General features: G+C 35.8%; 1 protein-coding gene across 1 annotated transcript in view; it reads left to right on the plus strand.

Moving 5' to 3' along the window:
- The first annotated feature begins 287 nt into the window (after window positions 1-287).
- The window catches only part of SYCP1 (synaptonemal complex protein 1), a 137,859-nt gene continuing 112,519 nt past the window's right edge, over window positions 288-25,627 (plus strand). The window contains 10 exon segments of the mRNA XM_027583492.2: window positions 288-1,239; window positions 1,736-1,867; window positions 4,003-4,087; window positions 4,261-4,304; window positions 4,480-4,536; window positions 6,131-6,295; window positions 6,960-7,027; window positions 13,401-13,474; window positions 23,509-23,567; window positions 24,862-24,931. Coding sequence (XP_027439293.2) covers window positions 1,760-1,867; window positions 4,003-4,087; window positions 4,261-4,304; window positions 4,480-4,536; window positions 6,131-6,295; window positions 6,960-7,027; window positions 13,401-13,474; window positions 23,509-23,567; window positions 24,862-24,931 — 730 coding nt within the window. The 5' untranslated portion in view covers window positions 288-1,239; window positions 1,736-1,759.

Here is a 25,627-nt window from a genome sequence, read left to right on the forward strand (position 1 = left end):
AATTGGTTATTTAAAAAGATTACTTAAGCCCTTTGGAAAACAATTATAGTACCTGGAGAAGTTTGAAAACAAAGTCAAATGTGTTCAAAATGGAACTCGTTATCTTATTGCTCAAACCTAGGTACTTAGTACCACAATATTTATTGTATTTTCTCGCCCCAGCTTGAAGCCAAGTAGTGAGACTTCTTAAACAGCTTACTATTAAAAAAAAAAATCCATCAAATCCTATTAATTTTACTTCCTAAATATCTTTTACGTTTGATCTCTCTTCCTCTCCATTGCCACTGTCACGGCTCGGCTCCTCACACCTTACCCAGACTATTAAAACTGTCTCCCAACTCCAGTCCGATATGCCCGCCTAAGCCAATTTTCATAACGACAGATTTTCTTCTGAACTTGATCTTGCTTCCCTTTCTACTCAGAACTCTTCAAGATCCCCATCCATAAAGGCTAAAATCCAAAAGCCTTTGGAAGGCCTCATATCTGCCGAATCTGCAGTCTCATCTCTTGCTGTTTTCCCACCTGTCCTTAATACACCTACGCCACACTACTTGGACTCACTCTCTCTTGTACTAATCTCGCTCACAGCCACAGGGCCTCCGCCTACCTTCCCTCAGTCAGGAATTCTCTTTCCCCATTGACTATGTAGCCCACTCTCTCTCTCTAGTCACTCTCTTATTCTCGAGGGAAGCCATTAAGAGAAACCTAACACCTCTGTGTAGCCTCTCCTGACTCCCCAGGCCATAGCAAGCGCCGCTTTCCCTGTGTCCTAACCACCCTTTCAAAATTACCACCTATAAATGATTACACCTGGCTATAATTATCTGCCCATCTGTTTCTTCCCTAAGACTGAACTCTTGGACGACAGAAATGGATTTTTCACTCTCCACTCCGATCTATCACAGCACTTGCTAGTTTTCCTTGCATTCTCTGACAATAGCAGAAGCTTAAAGAAGGTCTACGCTGAGGAGAAACAGAATCCCGCGACGAATTGTTACCAACGTAAAGGAAAATCTCGCGAGAATCGGGAGGCGGGCAAACTCTCGCGGCTGACCGTTATTTAGCCGTTAAACAGTCGTGCACCCTCCCCTTCCTGGCTGGCCGCTGAGGGGAGCGATTCCCGCCTTTTCTGAGGTTCGGAGGCAGAAGCTCTAATTGATTCTTTTTGCTGTCCTAATAGACAGCAGGTAGCAGTTCGCGTGGGCACCGAGTCCGTGGTTTCCCTCTGAATCTTGAAAGGTAAGTGCAGGTGTACTGAGTTCCTTTCTTGACGACGGAACCCGGAGCTGGGCGATGATTTGATTTGATTCCGCACCTGCAGCACTTGGCCAGCGGCCTCACTCTACCCCCACCCCCCCCAGCACCTCCTCGGCAGCGGGTAGCCCTCTAAGAACTTACAGTAGTTCTCACGGCTGGGTGATGCAATTTACCAGGGCTGGTGGAGGTAGAGCTTTCTTTTCGGGCTGTCACAGTGATGATACCTCGGGGTTTCTGGCTTGTCTAGGTCGCCAGCGTGGCCATTGGTGGTGGTAGGTGGTGGGAACAACTGCGGGGTGTTTATACTTTGACCGCCCAGTGATGTGACGCTGCAGACTCAACAGTGTAGCAAAGGTTACTCCTGCTCCTTTACATAGCATTTGTTATACAGACATCGCCTTTTAAAATAAAGCATAAAGAGTGTATTAATGAAACAATGTAAAAACACTTTTTCCCCCCCTGCCTTCTGGGGCAATAGATAATTACAACTGGAAGAGAGAAAATGGAAAAGCAAAAGCCTTTTAAATTGTTTGTACCACCAAGATTAAGTAGCAGTCAAGTATCTGCAGTGAAACCTCAGAGTTTGGGAGGAGATTCTAATTTCTTCAAGGTAAATTTGCATTTGAATCTTGATTTGACTATTAACTTCAGGTAAGGAGGCACCATGTACTTTCTTACTGGTGTTATTTTATAATTTTTTTTTCCAGCAAATGTGGCCTGGTTTACCCAAGAATTTTAAACAAATTTATTTAAAATTTTAAAAAAATTTAAATCCAATTTACTCAACAGTGTTATATTAGCTACAGGTGTACAATATAGTGATTTAATACTTCCATACATCACCCAGTGCTTACCACGAGAAGGGCCCTCCTTAACCCCCACCTATTTCACCCACCCTTCTCCCCTTTGGTAACCATCAGTTAGTTCTCTATAGTTAAGAGTATGTTTCTTGGTTTGTCTCCCCACCCCATGATTGTTTTTTATTTCTTTTTTTGTTTTGTTTCTTAAATTTCACATAGGAGTGAAATCATATGGTATTTGTCTTTTTCTGACTAATTTTACTTAGGATAATGCACTCTAGTTCCATCCATGTCATTGCAAATGGCAAGATTTCATTTTTTTAATGGGTGAGTAATATTCCATTGTATATATACACCTCATCTCCTATAACCATACATCAGTCGATGGACACTTGGGCTGCTTCCATAATTTGACTATTGTAAATAATGCTACAATAAACACAGGAGTCATACATCTTTTCAAATTAGTGTTTTCATAATCTTTGGGTAAATACCCAGTAGTGGAGTTGCTGGGTCATAGGGGAGTTCTGTTTTTAACTTTTTCTTAAATTTTTAATTTTTTCAGGAACTCCATACTGTTTTCCAGAGTGGCTGCACCAGTTTGCATTCCCACCAGCAGTTCATGAGAGATCCTTTTTCTCCACATCCTTGTCAATACTTTGTTGTTTCTTGTGTTTTTCATTTTAGCCATTCTGACAGGTGTGAGGTGATATCTCACTGTGGTTTTAATTTGCATTTCCCTGATGATGAATGATGTTGAGCATCTTTTCATGTGTGTGTTGGCCATCTGGATGTCTTCTTTGGAGAAATGTCTATTCTCATTTTTCACTTGCATTATTTGTGTTTTGGGTGTTGAATTTTATAAATTCCTCATATATTTTGGATACTAACCCTTTATTGGATATGTCCTTTGCAAGTATCTTCTCTCATTCAGTGGGTTGTTTTTAGTTTTGTTGATTGTGCAGAAGCTTTTTATCTTGAGGAAGTCCCAATAGGTCATTTTTGCTTTTGTTTCCCTTGACTCAGGAGACCTATCTAGAAAAATGTGGCTATGGCCGATGTCAGAGAAATTACTGTCTGTGCTTTCTTCCAGGATTTTTATTGCCCAGGAATTTTGAATAGTATTGCTTCGAATGAATAATGAGCATACTTAATGTTTGTGAGCATCATTCATTTAAAAAAATAATCACCGCCTCTGTAGAACTCTGGATACATAATGAGTCCTGCTTATTTGAATCCTCCCTCTGTCCTTAAATGACTTGAGGCAATTTGTAAGACATATACAATGAAATAGCAAGATACAAAAACATATTAAGAGAACATTAGGGTCAAGGAAAAAATAAGAAAATTTGGACAAATGTGTTACTATACTGGCAAAAATTAGTGTCTGACTAAGCTTAAAATTTGGCTTTGAGCCTTCTGGTTGCCAGGATAAAAAGGGAAATTCACTTATATAACAGTTCTTATCAGAAAGGAGGAATTCTAGTAAGTTTCTTAGGTTAAACAGCTTTTATTGATAAATTATTTTTAAAATTTCTCTGTGGAAGTTTATATTGGAGATGGAATGAAGCAATGAATATTTCAATTTTACATGCTGTAGAAAAATTCCTATGGTCTGTATAGCTAAGAGTATAATATTAAAATGCTATTCAGTGAAGACAACTCTCAATTTTATCAAGGGAAAGATCATAATGAAATTGAAAACTAATATATTAAGCTACTAATTAAAATTACTATTTTTCTTGAATACTTACAAAGCATATATTTTTTGCTTTTTTACATAACAAAACCACTTGATATTTTAAATATTATATATACCTTGAAGGATTTACAATTGAAGTCACTTCTTTAAGCAGATGCATATTACATGTATAATTACATATTACACTGCTAGTTATCAGAGTTGTTTGGAACAGTATGTTTAAGAACTTCTTTGTGTTTCTAGAGTTTCAACAAATATATTGAAGATGATTTTAATTTTCCATTTGCAATGACTAATCTCTCCAAAAATGGGGAAAACATTGATTCAGGTAAGAGACTAGAAAAGCAATATGTCACTACATATAGAAGTATTTTTTACATACACATTGCTAGATACTGAAAATATAAGTATTATATTGAGAGCCATTAAAGTTAGATATAATACTTAATATAAAAAATAAGATGTTGGCATATTTAATACCAGTTGTCTTTTATCTTGCAGATCCTGCCTTACAAAAAGTTAAATTTTTGCCCATGCTTGAACAGGTCAGTTAAGTATAGGGTACATAGATATAATCTGTTTAGGTATTGAGTTGCTTGTTTGAGAAAGGAAAAAAATTCTTTAGTTGTTGGATTATTAGTCGTCAGTACTTAATTGCTACTATTTGGAAACTCTTATCAGAAATATTTTCTTACAGGAAACATGCATTTTTTTTTTAAGGTTGATAATTCTGACAGTTGTCACTACCAGGAAGGACTAAAAGACTCTGATTTTGAGGTCAGAAGATTTCCCATCTATATTAAATTTCTTGTAATTGGAGTATCATTTATTGTTGTTTGTTTATCTCTTCCTTTTTGAAGCTTCTAAAGGATTAAAATTGGTTAATGTTTTAAGTTCTATCCTTTATCTTTTATTTTTTAAGAAGATTTTATTTATTATTTGACAGAGAGAACACAGCAGGGGGAGCAGCAGAGGGAGAGGGAGAAGCATGTGGGGCTGATGTGGGGCTTGATCCCAGAACCCTGGGATCGCTTAACGACTGAGCCACCCAGGTGCCCAAGTTCTAGTCTTTAAAACCATTTTTCCCCCTTTGTTTTTCTTTTAAAGTTGCTGAAACACTAGGCTTCTGCATTTTCCTGGGTTAGGCAAGCATCCATTCTTTCGGGGCAATTTAATTTTGAACCACAGAGAGCAAGAATAGAAGAGGGGATGTGGATACAATATGTGAAAAGGCTGAGACTCAAACCACTATTTTACAAACAATCCTTTAATTAATAAGTATGATTGTTTGGCTCATTTGCTGTCTAAAGAATTTATAGAACTTGCGGTACTTTTTATTTTGGTTATAAAAAATCATTCTTACTTATGGCACGTAGATGTCTTGAAAACAAAAAGAGGCACGCCTGGGTGGCTCAGTCAGTTAAGGGTCTGCCTTTGGCTCAGGTCATGATCTCAGGGTCCTGGGATGGAGCCTTACATCGCATCAGGCTCCCTGCTCAGTGGGGATTCTGCTTCTCCCTCTGCCCCCCCCACCTTGTGCTCACTTGCACACTCTCTCTCTCCCAAAAAACAAAACAAAACAGAGAGAAATTCTAGGGCACCTGGCTGGCTCAGTTGGTAGAGCGTGAGACTCTTGAGTTCAAGACCCATTTTGGGCATGAGTCTACTTAAAAAAAAAAAAAAAAAAATTCCATGGCTTGATAAAGTGCTGTATGTCTGTTGCTGTGATTATAAATGTGTCACAGAATTTAAAAATATGGAACTTAACTCATGTATTTTGATAACAAAGAGCTATCAGCAAGCAGAAATCTGTGATTTTAAAAAAATATAAACTGGCATTTACCTTATAATGTTGAAATGGATAATGCAGGAAATCCAAGTAAAAGCTAAATAAAACTTTAGAATAAATGAAAGGTAGATCTTGTGTTAACGATTTTTTGTCATTATATTTTAAAATTCATGTCCTTTAGGTAATCTTCAAACTGTATAACCAAAATGTTTCAAGACCATTGTAAAAATTTATAGATATCATGTAGAGTGACTTATTTTAGCTTTTAACCAGCCAGATTCTCTCATTGACTAAACTATTTCCAATATCTGGGTTAGGTATATTTTGAAGGTATTAGATTTTATTCAGTAGGGTGTAACTGGTCAAGTGACCAGTAACTTTAGTGAAGTAGCTAATACTGCTAATAACTTTTAAAGAGTTAATGTAGTTTTCAGAATGCTATTAGGGCATAAGTTGAGGAGAGACTTGTTCTCAACTATTAAGATACTATATTACTCATAGATATTTTAAATAGGCAGCTGTAGTTTTTAATTGTTCAAAATTTTAGCGTAACCACTCTTTGAAACCTATTTATCTTAACAGAATTCAGAGCCAATGAGCAGACTATATTCAAAACTGTATAAGGAGGCTGAAAAGATCAAGAAGTGGAAAGTGAGTGTAGAATCTGAATTGAAGCAGAAAGAAAATAAGTTGCAAGAAAATAGAAAGATAATTGAAGCACAGCGGAAAGCCATTCAGGAACTACAGGTATAATGAGATTTGGAATTGAAAATGTAGTGTAGTAGATTTTATCATAATACTTTTAAAATAGAGTATTTCAGTGGTGTGGATTTTAAGGACAGTGGTTTTTGAATTTTTACTGATACTGTGTTTCAACTTTAGGATGAGCACAGAGGACAAGTTGCACAAAGCTTAATGTAAATGATTAGGGAAATTACTTTAGATAAAGATTGATTTAATGATTCTGATTATAAACTTTAAATTTTTATTCCTATTACTGATGATGATTTGTTTAATATAAATGTTTCTTATTGGAATATGACATTTATAGATTTTATATTTGGAACTATTTAGCTTCAGTTTTGTGGCCGAGTGAAAGAAAAATGTTGAGAAAATGAAACATTGGGTTAGGACAAAGATAAAACATTTAAAAATGTTTAGGGAAGATAATATTGCGTTAAAATATTGTTGGATACTTTTTGGATATGATTCAGCAAACTTGATTTTAGATCTATGAAAGTGAGATCCATATTTTTATGGGAAATCCATAAGCTGTGACACAAAAGTTTTTTATGTGCAAAGAATTCTTATACTTCTTAGTCGTTAGCAAAGAAATGCTGCTTAATGATTGTACTCTGTTTATTTTGCTAAGCAAAATGTGATGAACTGTTCTTTTTGTTTTGTAAATTAGTTTGAAAATGAAAAAGTAAGTTTGAAATTAGAAGAAGGAATTCAAGAAAATAAAGATTTAATAAAAGAGTAAGTAATAATTTAATGAATTTGTTCTTTCTAAATTTATTCCAGATTTATTAAAATGATTTCCAGAAATTTATTGAACTTAATATTCTGTTATGTAATATTAACTTATATATAGAATTCTACCTGGGTACTGTGGAAGAAGGAAGAAATACTTATTTTACATTCTTGTATTTGGCAAACAGTGGTCACTGACTAATAATTTCTCACTTTTTATTTTATTTTATTATTTTTTTAAAATTTTGTTTATTTGGCAGAGAGATACAGAGAGAGAACAAGTAGGCAGAGAGGCAGGCAGAGGGAGAGGGAGAATCAGGCTCCCCACCGAGCAGGGAGCCCGATGTGGGGCTCCATCCCAGGACCCTGGGATTATGACCTGAGCCGAAGGCAGCTGCTTAACCAACTGAGCCACCCAGGCGCCCCAATTTCTCACTTTTTAAAATGTCAGGCAGGAGAAAAACCATTATTTGGTATCAGTAGGTATCTGATAAAAAATCCTGTATCTACAACTGCCTTTGTATATTGTCTACCTTTCTGTTTGTTGCAACATTTTAGGTGCAGCATTTGTAAAATAGTGCTCAATTTAGTTACAAGCTAATTCTTACTCTCAAATTCCTGTTTTTGTCAGTGGCCTAATGATTCTTCCATTAATGTTAGCTTAAAATTTTAGTGTAATCTTTAGCCTTTCCTTTCCTTTGTTCTAGGCAATAGCTAAGCCTTATTTTATACCCTTATTACCTCATTTAGATTATATCATGTAGAATTTAATAGAAAAATGTAGTTGTTTATTTCATCTGCCAAGTAAATATTGAATAGTTAGAATGTAATGTATGGGTCCCTGAAGAGTGCAAAATTTATTTATTCCTACATGTTTAAGTTAAACATCATGGCTTTAGAAGACCTATCACTTTGTCAGTGAAGTTGTTGATAAATGAAAAAGGCTCCTAAAACAGATTGTTTTAGTCTAATTGAAAGACAACCTGTGGTGGTGCCTGGCTGGCTTAGTTGGAAGAGCATGTGACTCTTAATCTCCGGGTGGTGAGTTTGAGCCTAATATTGGGGTTAGAGATTACTTAATTAAAAAAAAAGACAACCTATGACTTCCCAGATAAAATTTAAATGCTAAACCTCAATTTTTTCCCTGCCTAATTGAGGTTTGGTTATTAGGGAGAAGGGAGAAGGAAGAGAAAGTTCCTAACATCGTGTGCCTATTGTATATTTGGTACTTATGGTCACTTTTGTATGGGTATATGATTGTTTCTATAGTATCTTATAGGGCATCTAAAGCCTACTGTAGCCCTAATACCAGTATTTGATAGCTTGTGAGCTTTCTTAAGATTGCTGTTGCCTCCACTGATGAACAGTTGAATTTTTGTTAATAGTGACTGTTTAGTGACATAGTATAGTTTAAGGTAGTGTAGTGTGACATATAGAATTTATGCCATTTTTTTGAGGTGAGAGGGGGTGCATTTATTTTGGGCATGATTTCCTTCTATTTTAAGCAGTTTCAGTTGTGCGTCCGTTTTGGCCTCAAATACTGAATTATCAATTGTCGTCTGAAGGAACCTAACATTAGGTAAGAGCTTTGTCAAAATATAGGTGAGAAACAAAGTTAAGGTAGAGTGACTTGATTATTGGATGACAGATTTAATATAAAGTTGCTCAGGACCAGCTCATTCACTGATCATGACTTTCTAAGAAGGATATAGATTTGAAAGAGACTGGGTATTTGAAAACCATATGCCTGGCCTGTAATAGAAGTTTGAGAGGGGATGGACACTTTGGTTTATTGACATTTTCGAGCAGGAAAAGAGTTTTGATATAATTTAAATAATTTTGGAGGCATTTTTTTTTTGAATGGAGCAGGACCTTAAATATGATCTGATTTCCACCATTAGATGTAATAATAGTCTCAATTTTCAAATTTTAGCAGTCAAACCTGAAGCATCTACAATTACATATTTTCAGAAATACCCTTAAAAAGCAACATTTGATTTTTGTTAGACTCCTAGCTGGGATTTGTTTAAATAATTTGATGAATTAAACCTGTCAAGCCCTGTAGCATGCATATGATGGTGGTTGTTGTCAGAGAAGGCTTTCTAAAGGTGAGGATGTCTGAAGGATGAATAGGAGTTAGCCAGGAGGAGAATTAGAGGTTGCTACTCTAGCATTTCATGACATGCTAAGGAGTTTTGATTTTTATGTTGAAGTGGAGGTGGAGGGATAGGGGTTGCAGAGGGGTGGGCTGAAGAAAGACTGAGTGGTTATAGCTATGGCTCCCTCCAACAAGAACAGCTTTAAGTATACTTTAAAATCTTGTGTATCCAGTTGAGATTTCATTTTGAAAAAGGATTTTGGTTCTAGGGAAAAAAAAGTTTGAAAATTGCTGCAGATGGCCATTTGGAAGCCAGTGAAGAGTTTTAAGAATTCTAAAATTGAGACATTGTGAGAACATAGTAGACTTGAATAAATATTTTTTTGATTGGATGATTGCTTGTATATGGAGTATATGGCTGGTTTTATGTCAGGTTGTATTGTTCAAAGGGTCTTTGTGGTTTAGGGAACATACTGCTAAAGGCACTTTTGTCCTCTACCCCTCACCATAAATTAACAGGAAAAGGCTGAAGTTGTTTTTCAAATTGTAATTGAAGAATTAGATTTATGGTCACTTGTTTTGATTTTTACAAAACCAGTAACAAAAAAGTCCCTCTCTAGACCAGTGGTTCTTAAGTTTTAGCAAGCATTGGAATTAACTGCAGAGCTTGTTAAAACATATATTGTTGTCCTCTGCCCCCCTACCAGCATTTTCTGATTCAGTGGAGTAGGACTTCAGAATTTGAGCTTTTAACAAGTGATACGGATGTTGCTGGTTCAAGGATCATATTTTGCGAACTACTGCTCTGTACTAGAGAACAGTCTTAGGTTTTGAAATCAAACCAAACCACGCTTTCTCTGACTGGCTTTTTTCACTTAACATTATACCCTCTAGATCCATCCATGTTGCAAATGGTTGCAAATGGCAAAATTTCATTCTTTTTTATGGCTGAATAATATTCCATCGTGTGTGTGTGTGTGTGTGTGTGTGTGTGTGTGTGTACATATATGTATATATTGTATTGCATTGACTCTAAATTGTTTTGGGTAGTGATATATATATATACATATACATATATATATACACACACATATACATATATACACACACACATACACCACATCTTCTTTATCCATTCATCTATCCCACACTTGGGCTGCTTCCATAATTTGGCTATTGTATATAATGCTGCAATAGGCGTGCATATATCCCTTCAAATTAGTGTTTTCATATTCTTTGGGTAAACTGGGTCATAGGATAGTTCTATTTTTAATTTTTTGAGCAACTTCCATACTGTATTCCACAGTGGCTGCACCAGTTTGCATTTCCATAGCGTAGGAGGATTCCTCTTTTTTCACATCCTTGCCAACACATGTTGTATCTTGTGTTTTTCATTTTATATGACCATATATGCATGGCTTTATTTTTGGGCTCTCTGTTTTGTTGATTTATGTGTCTGTTTTTTTTTTAAGATTTTATTATTAGAAGAGTGAGTGAGTGGGGGAGAAGCAGAGGGAGAGGGACAAGCAGACTCTGCACTGAACGTGGGGCCTGATGCAGGGCTCAGTCCCACAGCCCTGAGGTCGCGACCTGAGCCAAAATCAAGATTCAGATGCTTTACCTACTGAGCCACACAGGCACTCCTATGTGTCTGTTTTTTATGCTAATACCATACTTTTTTTTTTTAAGTTTTTATTTAAATTCCAGTTAACATACGGTATAATAATTAGTTTTAGGTATACAATATAATGATTCAACACTTCCATATAATACCTGGTGCTCATCACAATAACTGCACTCCTTAATCCCTATCACCTATTTAATCTAACCTCCCAGGGTGCCTGGGTGGCTCAGTTGGTTGAAACTCTGACTCTTGATTTCAGCTCAGGTCATGATCTCGTTTGGGGTTGTAGTATCGGCCCTGTGTTGGGCTCTGTGCTCCATAAGGAGTCTGCTTGGGATTTTTTTCTCCTTCTCCCTCTGCCCCTCTCCCCTTTCAAAAAAATGAATAAATAAAATCTTAAAAAAATATAAAAAACCTAACCTTCCATCCACCTCCCATACTATTTTGATTATTATAATTTTGTCATATAGTTTGAAATCAGGAAGTGTGATTCTTCCAGCTCTTTTCTTCTTTTTCAAGTTTGCTTTGGCTTTTTGGTAATTATATACAAATTTTAGGTTTGTTCTATTTCTGAAAAATGCAGTTGGAAATTTGGTTAGGATTGCATTGACTCTCTAAATTGTTTTGGGTAGTGTGATATATTTATATATATATATATAAAAATATATACATAAGAAAAAATGTATATTTTTGGTCATTCAGATGACCGAATATGTATTTCCTGTGTATATTTGATCTTCATCTACTATTCCTCATTCATAGTTTCCAAAATCCTTGGAATATCCTAAGTGCTAAGAGTGACAAAGGTATCTCTTGTTATGTTAATGAGGTGACTTTTGGATCCCACATAAAGATGGGGCTAGTTGCCAAGAGAAGTAACCATGTGATCAGATGGGTGGAACTTTCACCACCCCCCCCCCCCCTTCTGGCGTGGAGATGGTCTGGAGGTTGAATCAGTCATCAATGGCCAATGATTTAATCAATCACAATTATGTAACTAAGCCTCCATAAAAACCCAAGAGGACAAGGTTTGGAAAGCTTCCAGCTTAGAGAAGAGATTTGGGGAGAGTGGTGAGCTCAAAGAGCATAGAAGCTCCACACTCTTTTCCCATGCCTTGCCCTGTGCATCTCTTCTATCTGAATGTTCCTGAGTTATATCCTTTTATAATAAACTAGTAATCTAACAAGTATATTGTTTCTTTGAGTTCAGTGAGCTGCTCCAGCAAATTAATCAAACCCAAGGAACCTCAGATTATAGGCAGTCTGTCAGAGATTCAGGTAACAATCTGAACTTGTGACTGGTGTCTGAAAACTAAGGAGTGAGTCGTGGGAACTTTTGATTTATAGTCAGTTGGACAGAAGTGCAGGTGAAACCTGGACTTGTGACTGGTATCTTAAGTGGGGCTAGGGGGACAGTGGTTGTGTAGGACTGAACACTTATCCTGTAGAATCTGAGGCTATCTCCAGGTAGATAGTGTCATAATTGAATTGAATTATGGGACACCTTGCTGGTGTCCCAAGAATTGCTTGTTGGTGTAGGGAATCCCCCTCCCCACATTGAAATTGGTATCAGGACCTATTTAGGTAGTGTGGACATTTTAACTATTCTTCTAATCCATGAGCATGGAATATCTTTCTATTTATTTGGGTCTTCAGTTTCTTTCATTAATGTCTTATAGTTTTTAGTGTACAGGTCTTTCACCTCCTTGGTTAAATTTAATCCTAGGAATTTGATTCTTTTTGGTGCAATTGTAAATGGGGATGTTTTCTTAATTTCTCCTTCAGATGGTTCATTATTAGTGTACAGAAATGCAACTGATTTTTGTGTATTGATTTTTTTTTATTCAAACTTTACTGAATCTGTTTTATTAGTTCTAATAGTTTCTGGTGGAGTCTTTAGGGTTTTCTATATATAATATGTCATCTGCAAATAGAGTTTTACTTCTTCCTTTCCAATTTGGATACCTTTATTTATTTTCTTTCCTAATTGCTCTAAGCCTTCCAATACTATGTTGAATAAAAGTGGTGAGAGTGGGCATTCTTGTCTTGTTCCTGATCTTAGAGGAAAAGCTTTCAGCTTTCTTACTTTTTACTGTTGAGTATGAGGGTTAGCTGTGGACTTGTCATATATGGCCTTTATTATGTTGAGGTACATTCCCTTTATACACACTTTGTTGAGAGTTTTTATCATAAATGGATACTGAATTTTTTAAATTGCTTTATCTGCATCTGTTGAGATGATCAGAGGTCATCTTATGCATGTAATGAAAGGCTAGTCAGAAAATTAACTGTTTAATGTTTTGAGGGTAAGACAGAATATTGCTGGGGTAATTAGTAAATGAAAAGCCAAACCCTCCTTTCTTATTTTTTTTCCCCTTAGGCAAAATATGGAACTATTTACTGAAATGTTATTGTTAACTACGTGGATAGAAACTTGTTAATAACAGGAACTATCCTTTTAAAGGGAGGAAGTTACTAAATCATCTTGGCTAATAGTACCGTCAACCCATTTTTTTTCACATAATTTATGAGTAATGGGATCTATATATTAAAATATAAGAATTTCTTTAAAAATTGTAACAATGTTTCATAACTTTTACATATGACTTTGCTTTGAGATCAGATTACACTTAGGGAGACTCTTTGCTTTCTTTCAGGAATAATGCTACAAGGCATTTATGTAATTTACTCAAGGAAACCTGTGCCAGATCTGCAGAAAAGACAAAGAAATGTAAATATATTTCTTGTTTTATGTGATTTTTACCAATTTATTATTATTGTAATGGTGGGGGTGGAGAAAGGAAGAAATTGTTTTTTCACTTTTTGGAACCAGTTTTGATTTGAACAAGTTATATGTGCCTCATTCATTTTCTTTGCATAAGTAGTAATTTGATTCTCAGTTCTTTGAGCTTTGAAAGCTGAAAGTTTTTTGAAAGATAATATATTTCAAAAGATACATCCCTTGACATGACATTTGTAGTTCTTATTTCAGTTAAAATGTGATCTTGAGACTAACTTTCTCTTCTGTCTGGAACAACTAGCACATTGAATTGATATATAGCTATGTTCATAATAGAAAATACTGGTAGAGGGCTATGCTGAAGGCACAGTACTTACGAATAGTACAATATTTATTTCTAATCTAAATAGAAATTTCAACTTTCTCCTAAAGAAAGAAACATGGTTTTAAAATATTTTACTAAGGTCATGGTATATACATATATATATGAAAGTATTTTCATTTTATGCGTATTTTATTTTACTTGTAGGAATTTTTTTCATTTTGATGAAAAACATAAAAATCTTATTTTCAAAAATAACAGTTTTATCTTTGTCATTAATTTGACACTAGCTCTACTTTGTTTTTGCCAAGAATCTATTAGGAAATAATGTCTACCTGCTTTGTCAGGATAGCCCTTATTTTTCTTAGCTAAAATTCTAATATCACACAGCTTACTGCTTACGAGCTTGGGCTTAAGAGTAGACAGCTTATGCTCAAATTCAAACTTTCAGTTGCTGTCTACTTGACCTTGAATAAGTTATATAATATCTCTGACCCACTGTTTATTGATTAATAAAGTGCCTCTTAGTGTTTCGAGAATTAAATTAATAAATATAAATTGCTTAGAGCAGTGCAAAGTGCTCAGTGTTAGCTATTCTTCTTATTTCCAGTATGCACTATTGCTAGAGTTTTTTATTTTTGATTCCTGCATATAGTACTTTGCATTTGGAACTATAAATACTTACCAAAATGTAGCGCACCACTACCAGCTCCTTCATTAAATCATCCTGTTTACTCAACTTTCAATATTAGCTTTTCCCATCTAGGTATAAAGAATGGTAAAAAGTATACAGATGGGGTTGGGAGGGATCGTGTATTGACTGCTTTGCAGAAAGTAAACTGGGCCATGGAGACAAGGCTGCTAGTTTTTTTTTCTCTGTTTAGTTTATGCTCTCTAAATCAGATCAGATGGTGGGAGAGGTTTGAAGAATCTTAACAAAATTTTTAGGTGATCTCTTTTTTTTTTTTTGCCCCCCAAAGATTTTATTTATTTATTTCACAGAGAGAGATAGCGAGAGCAGGAACACAAGCAAGGGGAGTGGGAGAGGGAGAAGCAGGCTTTCTGCTGAGCAGGGAGCCCGATATGGGGCTTGATCCCAGGACCCTGGGATCATGACCTGAGCTGAAGGCAGATGCTTAATGACTGAGCCACCCAGGTGCCCCTAGGTGATCTCTTAAATGAACCAATGACCATATCTTGAGACATGTATATAGTTTTTCTTTTTTTAAGAAAGTCTTTAGGGGTGCCTGTGTGGCTTAGTCGGTTAAACATCTGACTCTTGATTGTGGCTCAGGTCATGATCTCAGGGTTGTGAGATAGAGCCCCGTGTTGGGCTTCGTGCTGGGTGTGGAGCCTGCTTAAGACTCACTCTCTCTTAACTTGCCCCTTCTTTCTCTCAAAAAAAAAAAAAAGTCTTTATTATTTATTAACATAAACTCCATCTAGATTCTTGCCTTAAGTCTTTCCTTTTGCTATTGTGAATTTTCTCTTATTTATTCATTCACCATTTTTTTTTAAGATTGATTTATTTATTGAGAGATGGGTGGGGGACAGGGAGAGAAGTCCAGAGGGAGAGAATCCTCAAGCAGACTCCTTGCTGAGCATGGAGCCCCACGTGGGGCTTGATCCTATGATCCGTGAGATCACTACCTGAGGCTAAGTTTGCTTAATCAACTGAGCCACCCAGGCACCCCTCATTCACCAGGTTATATTTTTATTTATTTATTTTTAAAGATTTTATTTATTTATTTGTCAGAGAGAGAGCACAAGCAGGGGGAGTGGCAGGCAGAGGGAGAAGCAGGCTCCCTGCTGAGCAAGGAACCGAATGTGGGACTTGATCCCAGGACCCTGGGATCATGACCTGAGCTGAAGGCAGGCGCTGAACCAACTGAGCCACTCAGGCATCCCACCAGTTTTTATTTTTATTTTTTTTAAGATTTTATTTATTAGAGCACGTGCGAGCGCAAGCCAGGGGAGGGGCAGAGGGAGAGGGAGAGGGAGAAGCAGACTCCCCACTGAGCCGGGGAGCCTGAGGTGGGGCTTGATCCCAGGACCCGGAAACCATGACCTGAGCTGAAGGCAGCCACTTAACTCACTGAGCCACCCAGGTGCCCCTCATTCACCAGTTTTTAAAGTGCCTACTTTGTGTCATGAAATGTTCTGAATGCTGAGGAAAACAGCAGTGTACAATTTCTGCTCTTAAGGAGTATGCATCCTAGTGGAGGGACGCAGACCATAAATAAATAAAATATATGTATGATGATAACTGCTTAAGGAGAGAGTATTTTGGAATAGGGTGATTGGGGAGGTATTTTAGTGACCCTAATAAGTGAGAGAGTGAGCCATGGAGCCATTTTGGGAAATAGTAAGTGCAAAGTCCTTTAGATGAAAGCCTGTTTAATCTTTCCAAGTCAATGAGGCCACTGTGTTGTACCTTTGATATTTCTTGCCTTGTGTGTATTTTTTATCTTTTTTTGTGTGTGTGTGTGTGTGTGCACCATTCAGGAAAATGTCTTTTAATCTGTCTTCCAGTACACGAATTCTCTATTTAACTATTTCTAGTCTGTTTCTCTCTCTCTCTCTCTCGTTTTTCTAGTCTGTTTTTGAATTCGTCAGCTGAGGTCTTTTATTACTGCATTTTTCTGGTTCTGAAATATTGGCTATTTTTTAAAATATCTGTAGTGTCACTTTTTATTTTTTAAAGATTTAATTTATTTGAGAGAGTGAGAGAGAGCGAGCAAGCACGAGTAGGGGGATCAGCAGAGGGAGAGGGAGAGGCAGATGGGCGCCCAGTGTGGGACTCAATCCCAGGACCCTGGGATCATGACCTAAGCTGAAGGCAGACACTTAACCAACTGAGCCACCCAGGTGCCCCTGTAGTGTCACTTTTTAGACTTTCAGGTTTGTTGCTGAAATTTTTAAAAATTGACATATAGTTAACAATGTTATTTTAGTTTTGGGTGTATAACATAGTGATTTGATAGGTCTATATATAATGCTATGCTCACCACTAGTGGTCCTTGCTGAAATTCTTAAGTTCAGCTTTTTATTTCCATGAACATAGTAAACATTGTTTTATTAAGGTTTCAATAAAGTTTATTAAAGGGGTCTATTTCTGGTCTGTTCTGTGGATTCTAGGGGTTTGTGTACTTCATTATCTTTGATTATTTGCTTGAGACCTAGAATGATGTCACATTTTCCTAGTTCTTTGAATGTTGAACAGTTTTGGATTATATCTTGGAGATTTTGAAATTCTTATGTTGTGAGATTCTGGGTCTTTTAAAATCCCCAGGAGAATGTTTGTTTGTTTATTTTTTTAGCAGACAGCTCAGGTTCAGATCACAAATTCTGTCTTGCCTTTTGTGTGCTGGGTTCTAATATCAGTTCAGTTTTCAAAGTCATTGCTCTGCTGCTGTTGCTCTGTTTCTTGTATGCTCCACTCAAGATTAGGTCTGGGATGTGAATAGTGATTTATGTTAGAGTTCAGTTTTCAAAGCCTTTGCTATATTTGTTTCGGATCTGTCTCATACATGTATATTCTCCTCTTTTTCCCATGGAACTTGTGCCAATTCAAGCACATAATTAGGTAATCCTCTTTTGGAGCTGTCTCTAAGATTGCCACCTCATGCTCAGCCTTACCAGGGGCCCATTTCCCCTGTCCGTTTGCTAGAAATAGAGTTTCTCTTGGGGTTTAGTCTGTCCCTGCTGCAGCTCCACTAGAGGGGCCATTTTGGACAGGGCTATGAGAGGGGGAAAAAAAGAAAAAAAATCAGGATTTCCTTTTGCTGCTCATGTTTCCTGTTACAATTTTGCTGGGGCCTTATACTTTGGCTGATGCTAGGAGGGGAGATAGGAAAAACACTAAACAGGAAACTTACCTTCACATGAGTCACTTCTTCAAGATTTTACTTTTTTCCCTAATTTACCTGCCTTTGCTTTCTTTTCAGAGTACTGAAGTAGTTGCTTTATGTATTTCATTCAGTTTTTAGTTGTAAGCAGTGGGAGGGAAAGACTATAATGGGGTTACTTTGTCTTGACTCGCACTGGAAATTGGCTTAGTGTTTTTTGAATTATGATCCTCAATCTATTCTTGGCCTGATGATTCATCATTATCTTTTTAGACCTTTGATTCTTTTAAGAATTAAAAAAAAAGTCCTCCATATTTTTAATTGTCTGCAGCAGGATGGTTGGTCTGAATTACTTAGCCATTACCAGAAAACAGAGTCCTTGATGCTTTTCTAAAATACAGATGAAATCATGTCACTGTCTAATTCCTTCAATGGCTTTCCATAATTTTATGGATAGCATGGTATTTGCCACTGCTCTCCACCTTGCCAAATGTTCCCCCACCTGCCTCATATACACAGGTTCATGGAGAACTACTTGTTACTCCCTAAACAGGTTATGCTTCTGAGCTTTTGCATATATTTTTTTTATTGGCTGATTCTCTTTCATTCATCTCATTACCTCCTATTTGTCCTTCAAAATTCAGAATAAATATTACCACTCAGGAAGTGTTCCCTAATTTTGCAGTCTGATTTAGATGCTCCTCTTCATTCACTTAGTACGCTTAGTATACGTTTACCATATATTTATGAATTCCTTCAACAAATATTTATGGAGTGCCTACTGCATGCTAGACATCTTACTGCAAGCTTATGGGCAAAGGATCATATCTTGATTCAGGATAGTCAACATTTTAGATAGTGTCTTTGAAGATAGTAGGCAATAAATGAATTAAAAAATAATAAATCTGTTCTTAGATGTACCTTTAAAAAACCCTATTTATTTTTTTGTGATTGTTTAAAAAAAAAAAACCCTTTAAATGGTTGTTTATTGCACGCAATATATAGAAGATTTTGATTCTTTAGCCTGTCATTTGAAGTATTGCATAAAGTTTTTTTGTAGCCTTTGTAACCTAAATTAGTTGCTGTTGGGAAGGACTTTAAAGCTTTTGTAGTCTACTTACATGTCCATTGATTTACTTTCCTTTATAGCATGTCTAACCAAGTGGTAGTCTTTTTTACGTTTGAATATATTCAGTGATGGAAACTCACTAACCTCAAGATAGTCATTTAAGGACGGCTCTTATTTTTATATTGAGCTGAAATTTCTACACAGTTTCTCTGTTTTTATTGTAATTCTCCTTAGAGCATATGGAAAAAGTCTAAGCCATTTTTTATGTGCTACCTTTTTAGATCTTTAAAGCTGGTTTCTTATCCTTTTTGAATCTTGTCTTCATTAGCCTAGACATCTCAAGATTCTCCAGTACTTTTGTTATTTTTGTTGATCTGTTGAACATCTTTGTTATGGAGTCCAGATCTGTATGAAGTAATCTACTGTGTAACTTAATCTGTGTAAGGGACTATTCATTGTCTAATTGTAGATGTCTTTTATGAACTTGAATGAACTCCAAGGTCAGCTTATTTGGCAGTCACAATGCATTATAGGCTATTAATTAAAACCTTTCTAAATTTTATTTTTTATTTCATTCTTTGCCTGTACATTTAGATTTTTAGATACAGATAGCATTCTTTGCATTTATCTGTACTAGATTTAATCAGGCACACCTGTGTTTTAGTTATGTACCACTACTTACTAACTTTGGGATCCTGGCTAATAACAATTTTCTGTGTCACACTTCCCTCATCTGTGAAATGGGGGGTAATCACAGTCCCATATATATATACCAAGCTCTGTGTGTGTGTGTGTTCTTGATTGTTCTAATTCACAATTTTGTCCATAAAGCCATTTCAATCTATGTATACCAGTCTTTCTTTAGCCCAGAAAAGCTCTATGGTATCTTTGGCCGCTGATTTTTGTTTGGGCAATACTTACTATTTGAACGCTTGTCCTCAGTTCTTTTCTCTAATTGTTTTAGTATTTGTTCCTCCCCTTCTATTTGTTTGTTTCCTATGTTTCCAATTTGACTTTTGAAGTATCAATTCTGTCTTGTCCTTCCTCTAACCTGTAATTCCCTTGTAGTCTAATTAGCTAATCCATTGTCCCTTTCCTCATCATTTATTTTTCTATTTAGTTTATTCCATTTCTTGCATTTCTGTTGTGGCCTGTTCCTTCTTTATCATTGTATCTTCCTCTTTCATTGACAATATTTTCTTGGTTCTGTTGAGAATACTGGATGTTTCCTGAAATTTTCATATGGATTCTCTAGATAGAATTCATTTTCAGAGCTAGGCTATTCCTTTTAACATCTCTCATGTTGTTTCCTTTGCCAATATTTTTTCATAGGTCTCATATAGGTTTTCTCACCATATGTATCATTGAAAAAGGCAAGAACTATCCAGACTAAATAAACAAACTAGGTGATAAACTGACTTTAGTCCTAATTTACCTCCCCTGGTTTAGTGGTTGAATCCTCTTTTCATATTTATAGTTGCATGTCAGGTCACTGAACAGTTTCTAAAGTTTTCACCTTGTGTAACTCTGCCCCTTCTGCCTGGTTTTCTGGTACTCTAGTAAATTTTGTAGAAATATGATTCCGAGTAATTTTAGTCAACAAACTGAAGCATGCACTTTTACATTTTAAAATATGAAAAAATCTTAATTTTTAATATCTCAAATCCTGATGCTGCTGACATAGAAGAAACTTAATCTTAGTAAATTTGAGAATTTTTCCCCTTCTCCTGGGTTGTATCTAAATTTTGGGGTTCCAATATAATACCATGTGGTAGAGAAGGATATTTGTTTTTCAGTCCTCTATCCATTGAGGTTTTCATTGTTTCAATTAGTATTCAGAAACTGGTGCACTTAGGTTGTGCTGAGTCATCCCTCATTTCTGTTCTCAGGGCCCATTCAGGTCTGCTGGTTCTTTATTCTTTATCACACTATGCTGGAACCCACAGAGTATTGGGACAAGGGAAACTGAAACTATCTAAGCCCTATCTGTCTAGATACATTTCACAGCCATTTCTTCTCAGGTTTTGTCATCTTCCAGAGCCCTACTGAAGAAAAACAAAACAAAACAGCACAGTCTCATTCTGTTCTTGGTTTGCCCAAACTATCTGGGGTTTTTGTGGTCCTCAACCCTGAGGCTTAGTCTTGTGTGTAGAGGGCTCCAGAACCTCCTCTTAAGTATCTGCCAAAATCTAATAAGCTCTCTTAGCTTCCCCTTTTATTTTTAAAAAAGATTTATTTATTTGAGAGAGAGAGAGAACGTGCATGAGCGGGAGGGGCAGAGGGAGAGAGAATCTCAAGCAGACTTTACTCTGAGCACAGAAGCCGACTTGGGGTTCGAGTCCAGTACTCTGAGATTGTGACCTGAGGCTGAAGCCAAGAGTTGGATGCGTAACCAACTGCACCACCACCCAGGCACCTTAGCTTCCCCTTTTAAAGGCTTCTTTCCACAAATTAGTAAATATTTCTTTGGTGTAGAGGTTAATAACCTTCGTTCTGACTCATATATTTAAAGAATCTATAGTTTATGTTCTGAATCCTTCCCCTAACCCCCAACACTGGTCTTTTGAAACGCAAAGATTTTTTTTCTTTGCTTTTTGTCAAATCAGCAGCAAATGCTGAAAGTTCTAGTTGCCTGGGACTGGGACAAAATAAGTGGGTTGGGGGAGGAGGGAGGGGGCAGAGGGAGGGAAGGTAGTAGGGAGAGAGGTAGTGAGTGAGGTGGAGGGTGGGGAGATAGGTAGATAGATCAATGGATAGATAAATATCAAGAAAAACGAAAAACGTAGGCTTATATTTTTACAATACTTCACATCACCACATTGGAACACTCAGCTACCAGAGTTCCTTTGTGCTACCTGTAGGACCTTGCTTCTGACAACTGTAAAGTACATCTATACCCATTTATTTTCTTTTCTGTAGTTTTATTTATCCAATTTCCAGGACATTCATATTAGAAGAATGGTTGGAGGGTATTTTGAAAATACTGATGCTATTGGTAATGGGAAGATTGGAGATGTTGGCAATAGAATGCAATTCTTTGGCACAAATAATTTCTGAGGAATAGAGAAGATGTATTGCAAAGTGTGTTAGGTAATGAATGAAACGGAATAGATGGAGAAGTATGAACTATCTTTCTGTTCAAATGCTGATATGCTCTGCCTTTATTTCCTTAAATTTTCCAGCCCTTTAATATTCAGATAAAAATGGTTCAGTTCCTGTTTCATATGCTGTAAGTTCAGAGGGCTCTCCATTATTTTTGAAAGGTTTAAAAACCTATATTCTTCTGAAGTTAGTTCGTGTATCCTCTTTTTGGTTATTTGGCTTCTCATTGACAGTTGAGTCTATCATAGCTGCTGTGTTCTTGTTTATGGCTTGTTACTGAGAATGTGGGACTGATACCCTCTTTAAATTTAATGTGCTTTGGAAATAAGTCAATCAGAGAAAGACATGTATCATATGATCTCACTGATAAGAGGAATTCTTAATCTCAGGAAACAGAGGGTTGCTGGAATGGTGGGTGGGAGGGATGGGGTGGCTGGGTGATAGACATTGGGGGGGTATGTGCTATGGTGAGCACTGTGAATTGTGTAAGACTGTTGAATCACAGACCTGTACCTCTAAAACAAATAATACATTATATGTTAAAAAAAAAAAAAGATAGTAGGAAGGGAAAAATGAAGGGGGGGGAAGTTGGAGCGGGAGATGAACCATGAGAGACTATGAACTCTGAGAAACAAACTGTGGTTCTAGAGGGGAGGGGGTGGGGGGATGGGTTAGCCTGGTGATGGATATTTAAGAGGGCATGTATTGAATGGAGCACTGGGTGTTATACACAAACAGTGAATCATGGGACGCTACGTCAAAAATTAATGATGTAATATATGGTGATTAACACAATAAAATTAAAAAAATTCAATGCGCTTTGGGGTGCCTGGGTGGCTCAGTCAGTTAAGCATCCAACTCTTGATTTCAGCTCAGGGCTTGATTTCTTGAACTCTGCATGGGGTGCCGAGCCTACTTTAAAAAAAGTAAATTTAATGTGCATTATGTGATGCTGGCCTCATTTGGAGGAATGATATAGGAACAACCACATTGTCTATTATTGTCTTGTACCTTAATTCTAGTATAGAATAGAGGGAATCTATTGTATAAATTATAGCTAGAGGGAATCATTGCTCAGGTTAAAAACCAGAAAAAAGTTGTAGAGGATTTATAGGGGATTTCTCTCTGGGCCACACCTATTCTTAACCTTGTTCTTTGTGTCTTGAGGTTTATCTTCCTTTCTGCTTCCTCAGAGGTAGAGCAAGAGATCAGAAGAGTGGGCTTTGCTTTACATGTGTACCCTATGAATTGTAAATATACAAAGGAAAAAATACTTGATAGAATAATTGTTAAATCTCTACTCATTGTAAAGGCTTAAACTGTAAATATATTTTACAAAGTTTGAATAAATTCATGGATAGTAATTTATAAAAAAATAGCTTTTGAGGTTGAAGTACAATCATGTCTCAGTGTGTCTTACTATGAAACTACTATGAAGTAGCTTATTTTAAAAATTTATTGTTGAAGTATAGTTGACATATGTTACATTAGTTTCAGGTGTACAGCACAGTAATTCAACAATTCTATACTTTTGATGCTACTTTTAGAGACTCAGGATATACTAATACACTTCACTAACACAGAATTTTAAATATTCTAATGTTTTCCTGAGGCATTTTGAGTATTATCTTGTTGGCATTATAATCATTTTAAAATTTAATTCTGAAATATTTTATATTAATAGATGAATATGAACGAGAAGAAACTAGGCAAGTATATGTGGATCTAAATAATAACATTGAGGTAAGTGTTAGTAAAAAGTTAAATATTTTAAACAAAGGCATTTCTTTTTAATTAAATTCAATTAGCCAACATATAGTACATCATTAGTTTCAGATGTAGTGTTCAACAGTCCATCAGTTGTGTATAACAGCAGCATATCTAAGCAAAGTAGAGTGATAGCTCTTCTTGATAAAGGGATTATTATTTATTTGTTGACATATGATTATATCCAATAAGATTCTTAAGGTTCTATACTAGGAGTGTTAATGTTTTGTTATTTAGTAGCTTTTGAATTTACATGTTAGTGACACTATTTAATTTATCAAATATTAACTCTGGCGAGACTAGCATGTTATGACACATACCCATTAATTTGAAAAAACATACACAATACTATTAATCTGTTTCTGGTTCCTGCTTACCTTTCTTACCCCATCCCCTTTGTCTTCCACTTTGCTTCTCAGCTATAGTTGTTTTTTATGTTTCTGAAGCTTGCTAAGCTCTTTCTGATCTTGGTTCTTTGACTTTGTTCTGTCTAGCACTTTTTGTGTCCAAGATTTTATGCAAATTCATAAGCTTCATTCTCCTTTTTTTTTTTTTTTAAATCCCCCTTATTACTTTATCTAAAATACCTTTCTATTCAATTATTTTCTATCTCCTCACCTCATTTAACTTTTCTGAAGAGCACTTAAAACTACATGACATTTATTTGATGTATGTGTGTATGTGTAAGTATTCTTCCTTACACTGGAATATAAGTTCTAGTAGGGTAAACACTTTGTCTTATATCTCAAGTGCCTAAAACAGTGGTTGGCACATAATAGATAAGCAGTAACTATTTACTGAGCAAATAAATGAATTCATACAATTTTGCAAATCAAGCTTTGTTGAATACTGAATGAACTCTTGCTGCCAGATGATGGAAGTGTAATTTAGACTCTACTGGGAAGGATCTCAGAGAGGTTACACTTTAGTGGGGAAGACAGAAATTAAATAAGCAAAAAAATAAAATTACAGATTTTGATATGAGTTATTAAGTAAATGACTAGGAGTGCCAACAATCATTTTGCTGTTGTTTGGTATTATATAACATGCCTCCTGTGCCTTTAAGCATCTGGGAAGCCAATATAATAGGCACTTTTAATGGGTTTTTTAGTAAATTATTTAATTATCACAAGTTATAGGGATTTCATTATTCAAAGTCGAGTGGTTTTTAAATCTAATGATCATGAGAAATTTATTAATATTTTCATAGTTGGAAGAACCTATTTAAAATATGTAAGTATGATTCTTAAAAGGTTGAACTTTGTTTCAGAAAATGATAATAGCTTTTGAGGAACTTCGTGTGCAAGCTGAGAATTCCAGATTGGAAATGCATTTTAAATGTACGGATCCTATTTAATTTTCATATTACTTTACTGATGTTTATATTTTTGTTAGATTCTTTTAATGTTTTCACAGCTTCAGTTTGATGCCCCAACTCTTTTAAATTTTGTATTCTTGGTTTTGTAAGCCCCTCAAAATCTTGTGGAATGTGGCAGGGAATTGATCTATGTTAAAAATACCCTTTTGGCTTCAAAGCTACATTTTCCCTGAAATCAAACTTACTATGATTTGTACTTAATTTTTTAGAAGTGTGAGTTAGTCTTATTTTTTACATTTTTGATAAGTTTTCATGTTAAAGTAATAAGTTGACCTGTGAATGACATGAGTTTGGCAGGTCCACTTATATTTAGATTTTTTTCAATAAATACAGCATAGTACTATAAATGTATTTTCTTTATGGTTTTCTTAATGCTTTTTTTTTCTAACTTTATTGTAAGAATACAGCTTATAATACATATAGCATCAAAATATGTGTTAAACAATTTTATGTTACAGGTAAGGCTTCTGATTAACAGTAGGATATTAGTTTAGTTTTTGGGGAGTCAAAAGTTATATTGAATTTTCAACTGTGTAGGGGTCAGCACCTCTAATGTTCAAGGGTCAACTTTATATATATTTAAAATCTGTTATTTCAGATTAGTGTGTTATAAAGAATAAACTCTTACCTATGTACTATTGTAAAAATAATACAATTT

This window comes from Zalophus californianus, chromosome 4 (assembly GCF_009762305.2).
Source record: "Zalophus californianus isolate mZalCal1 chromosome 4, mZalCal1.pri.v2, whole genome shotgun sequence".
NCBI classification, from domain to species: Eukaryota; Metazoa; Chordata; class Mammalia; order Carnivora; family Otariidae; genus Zalophus; species Zalophus californianus.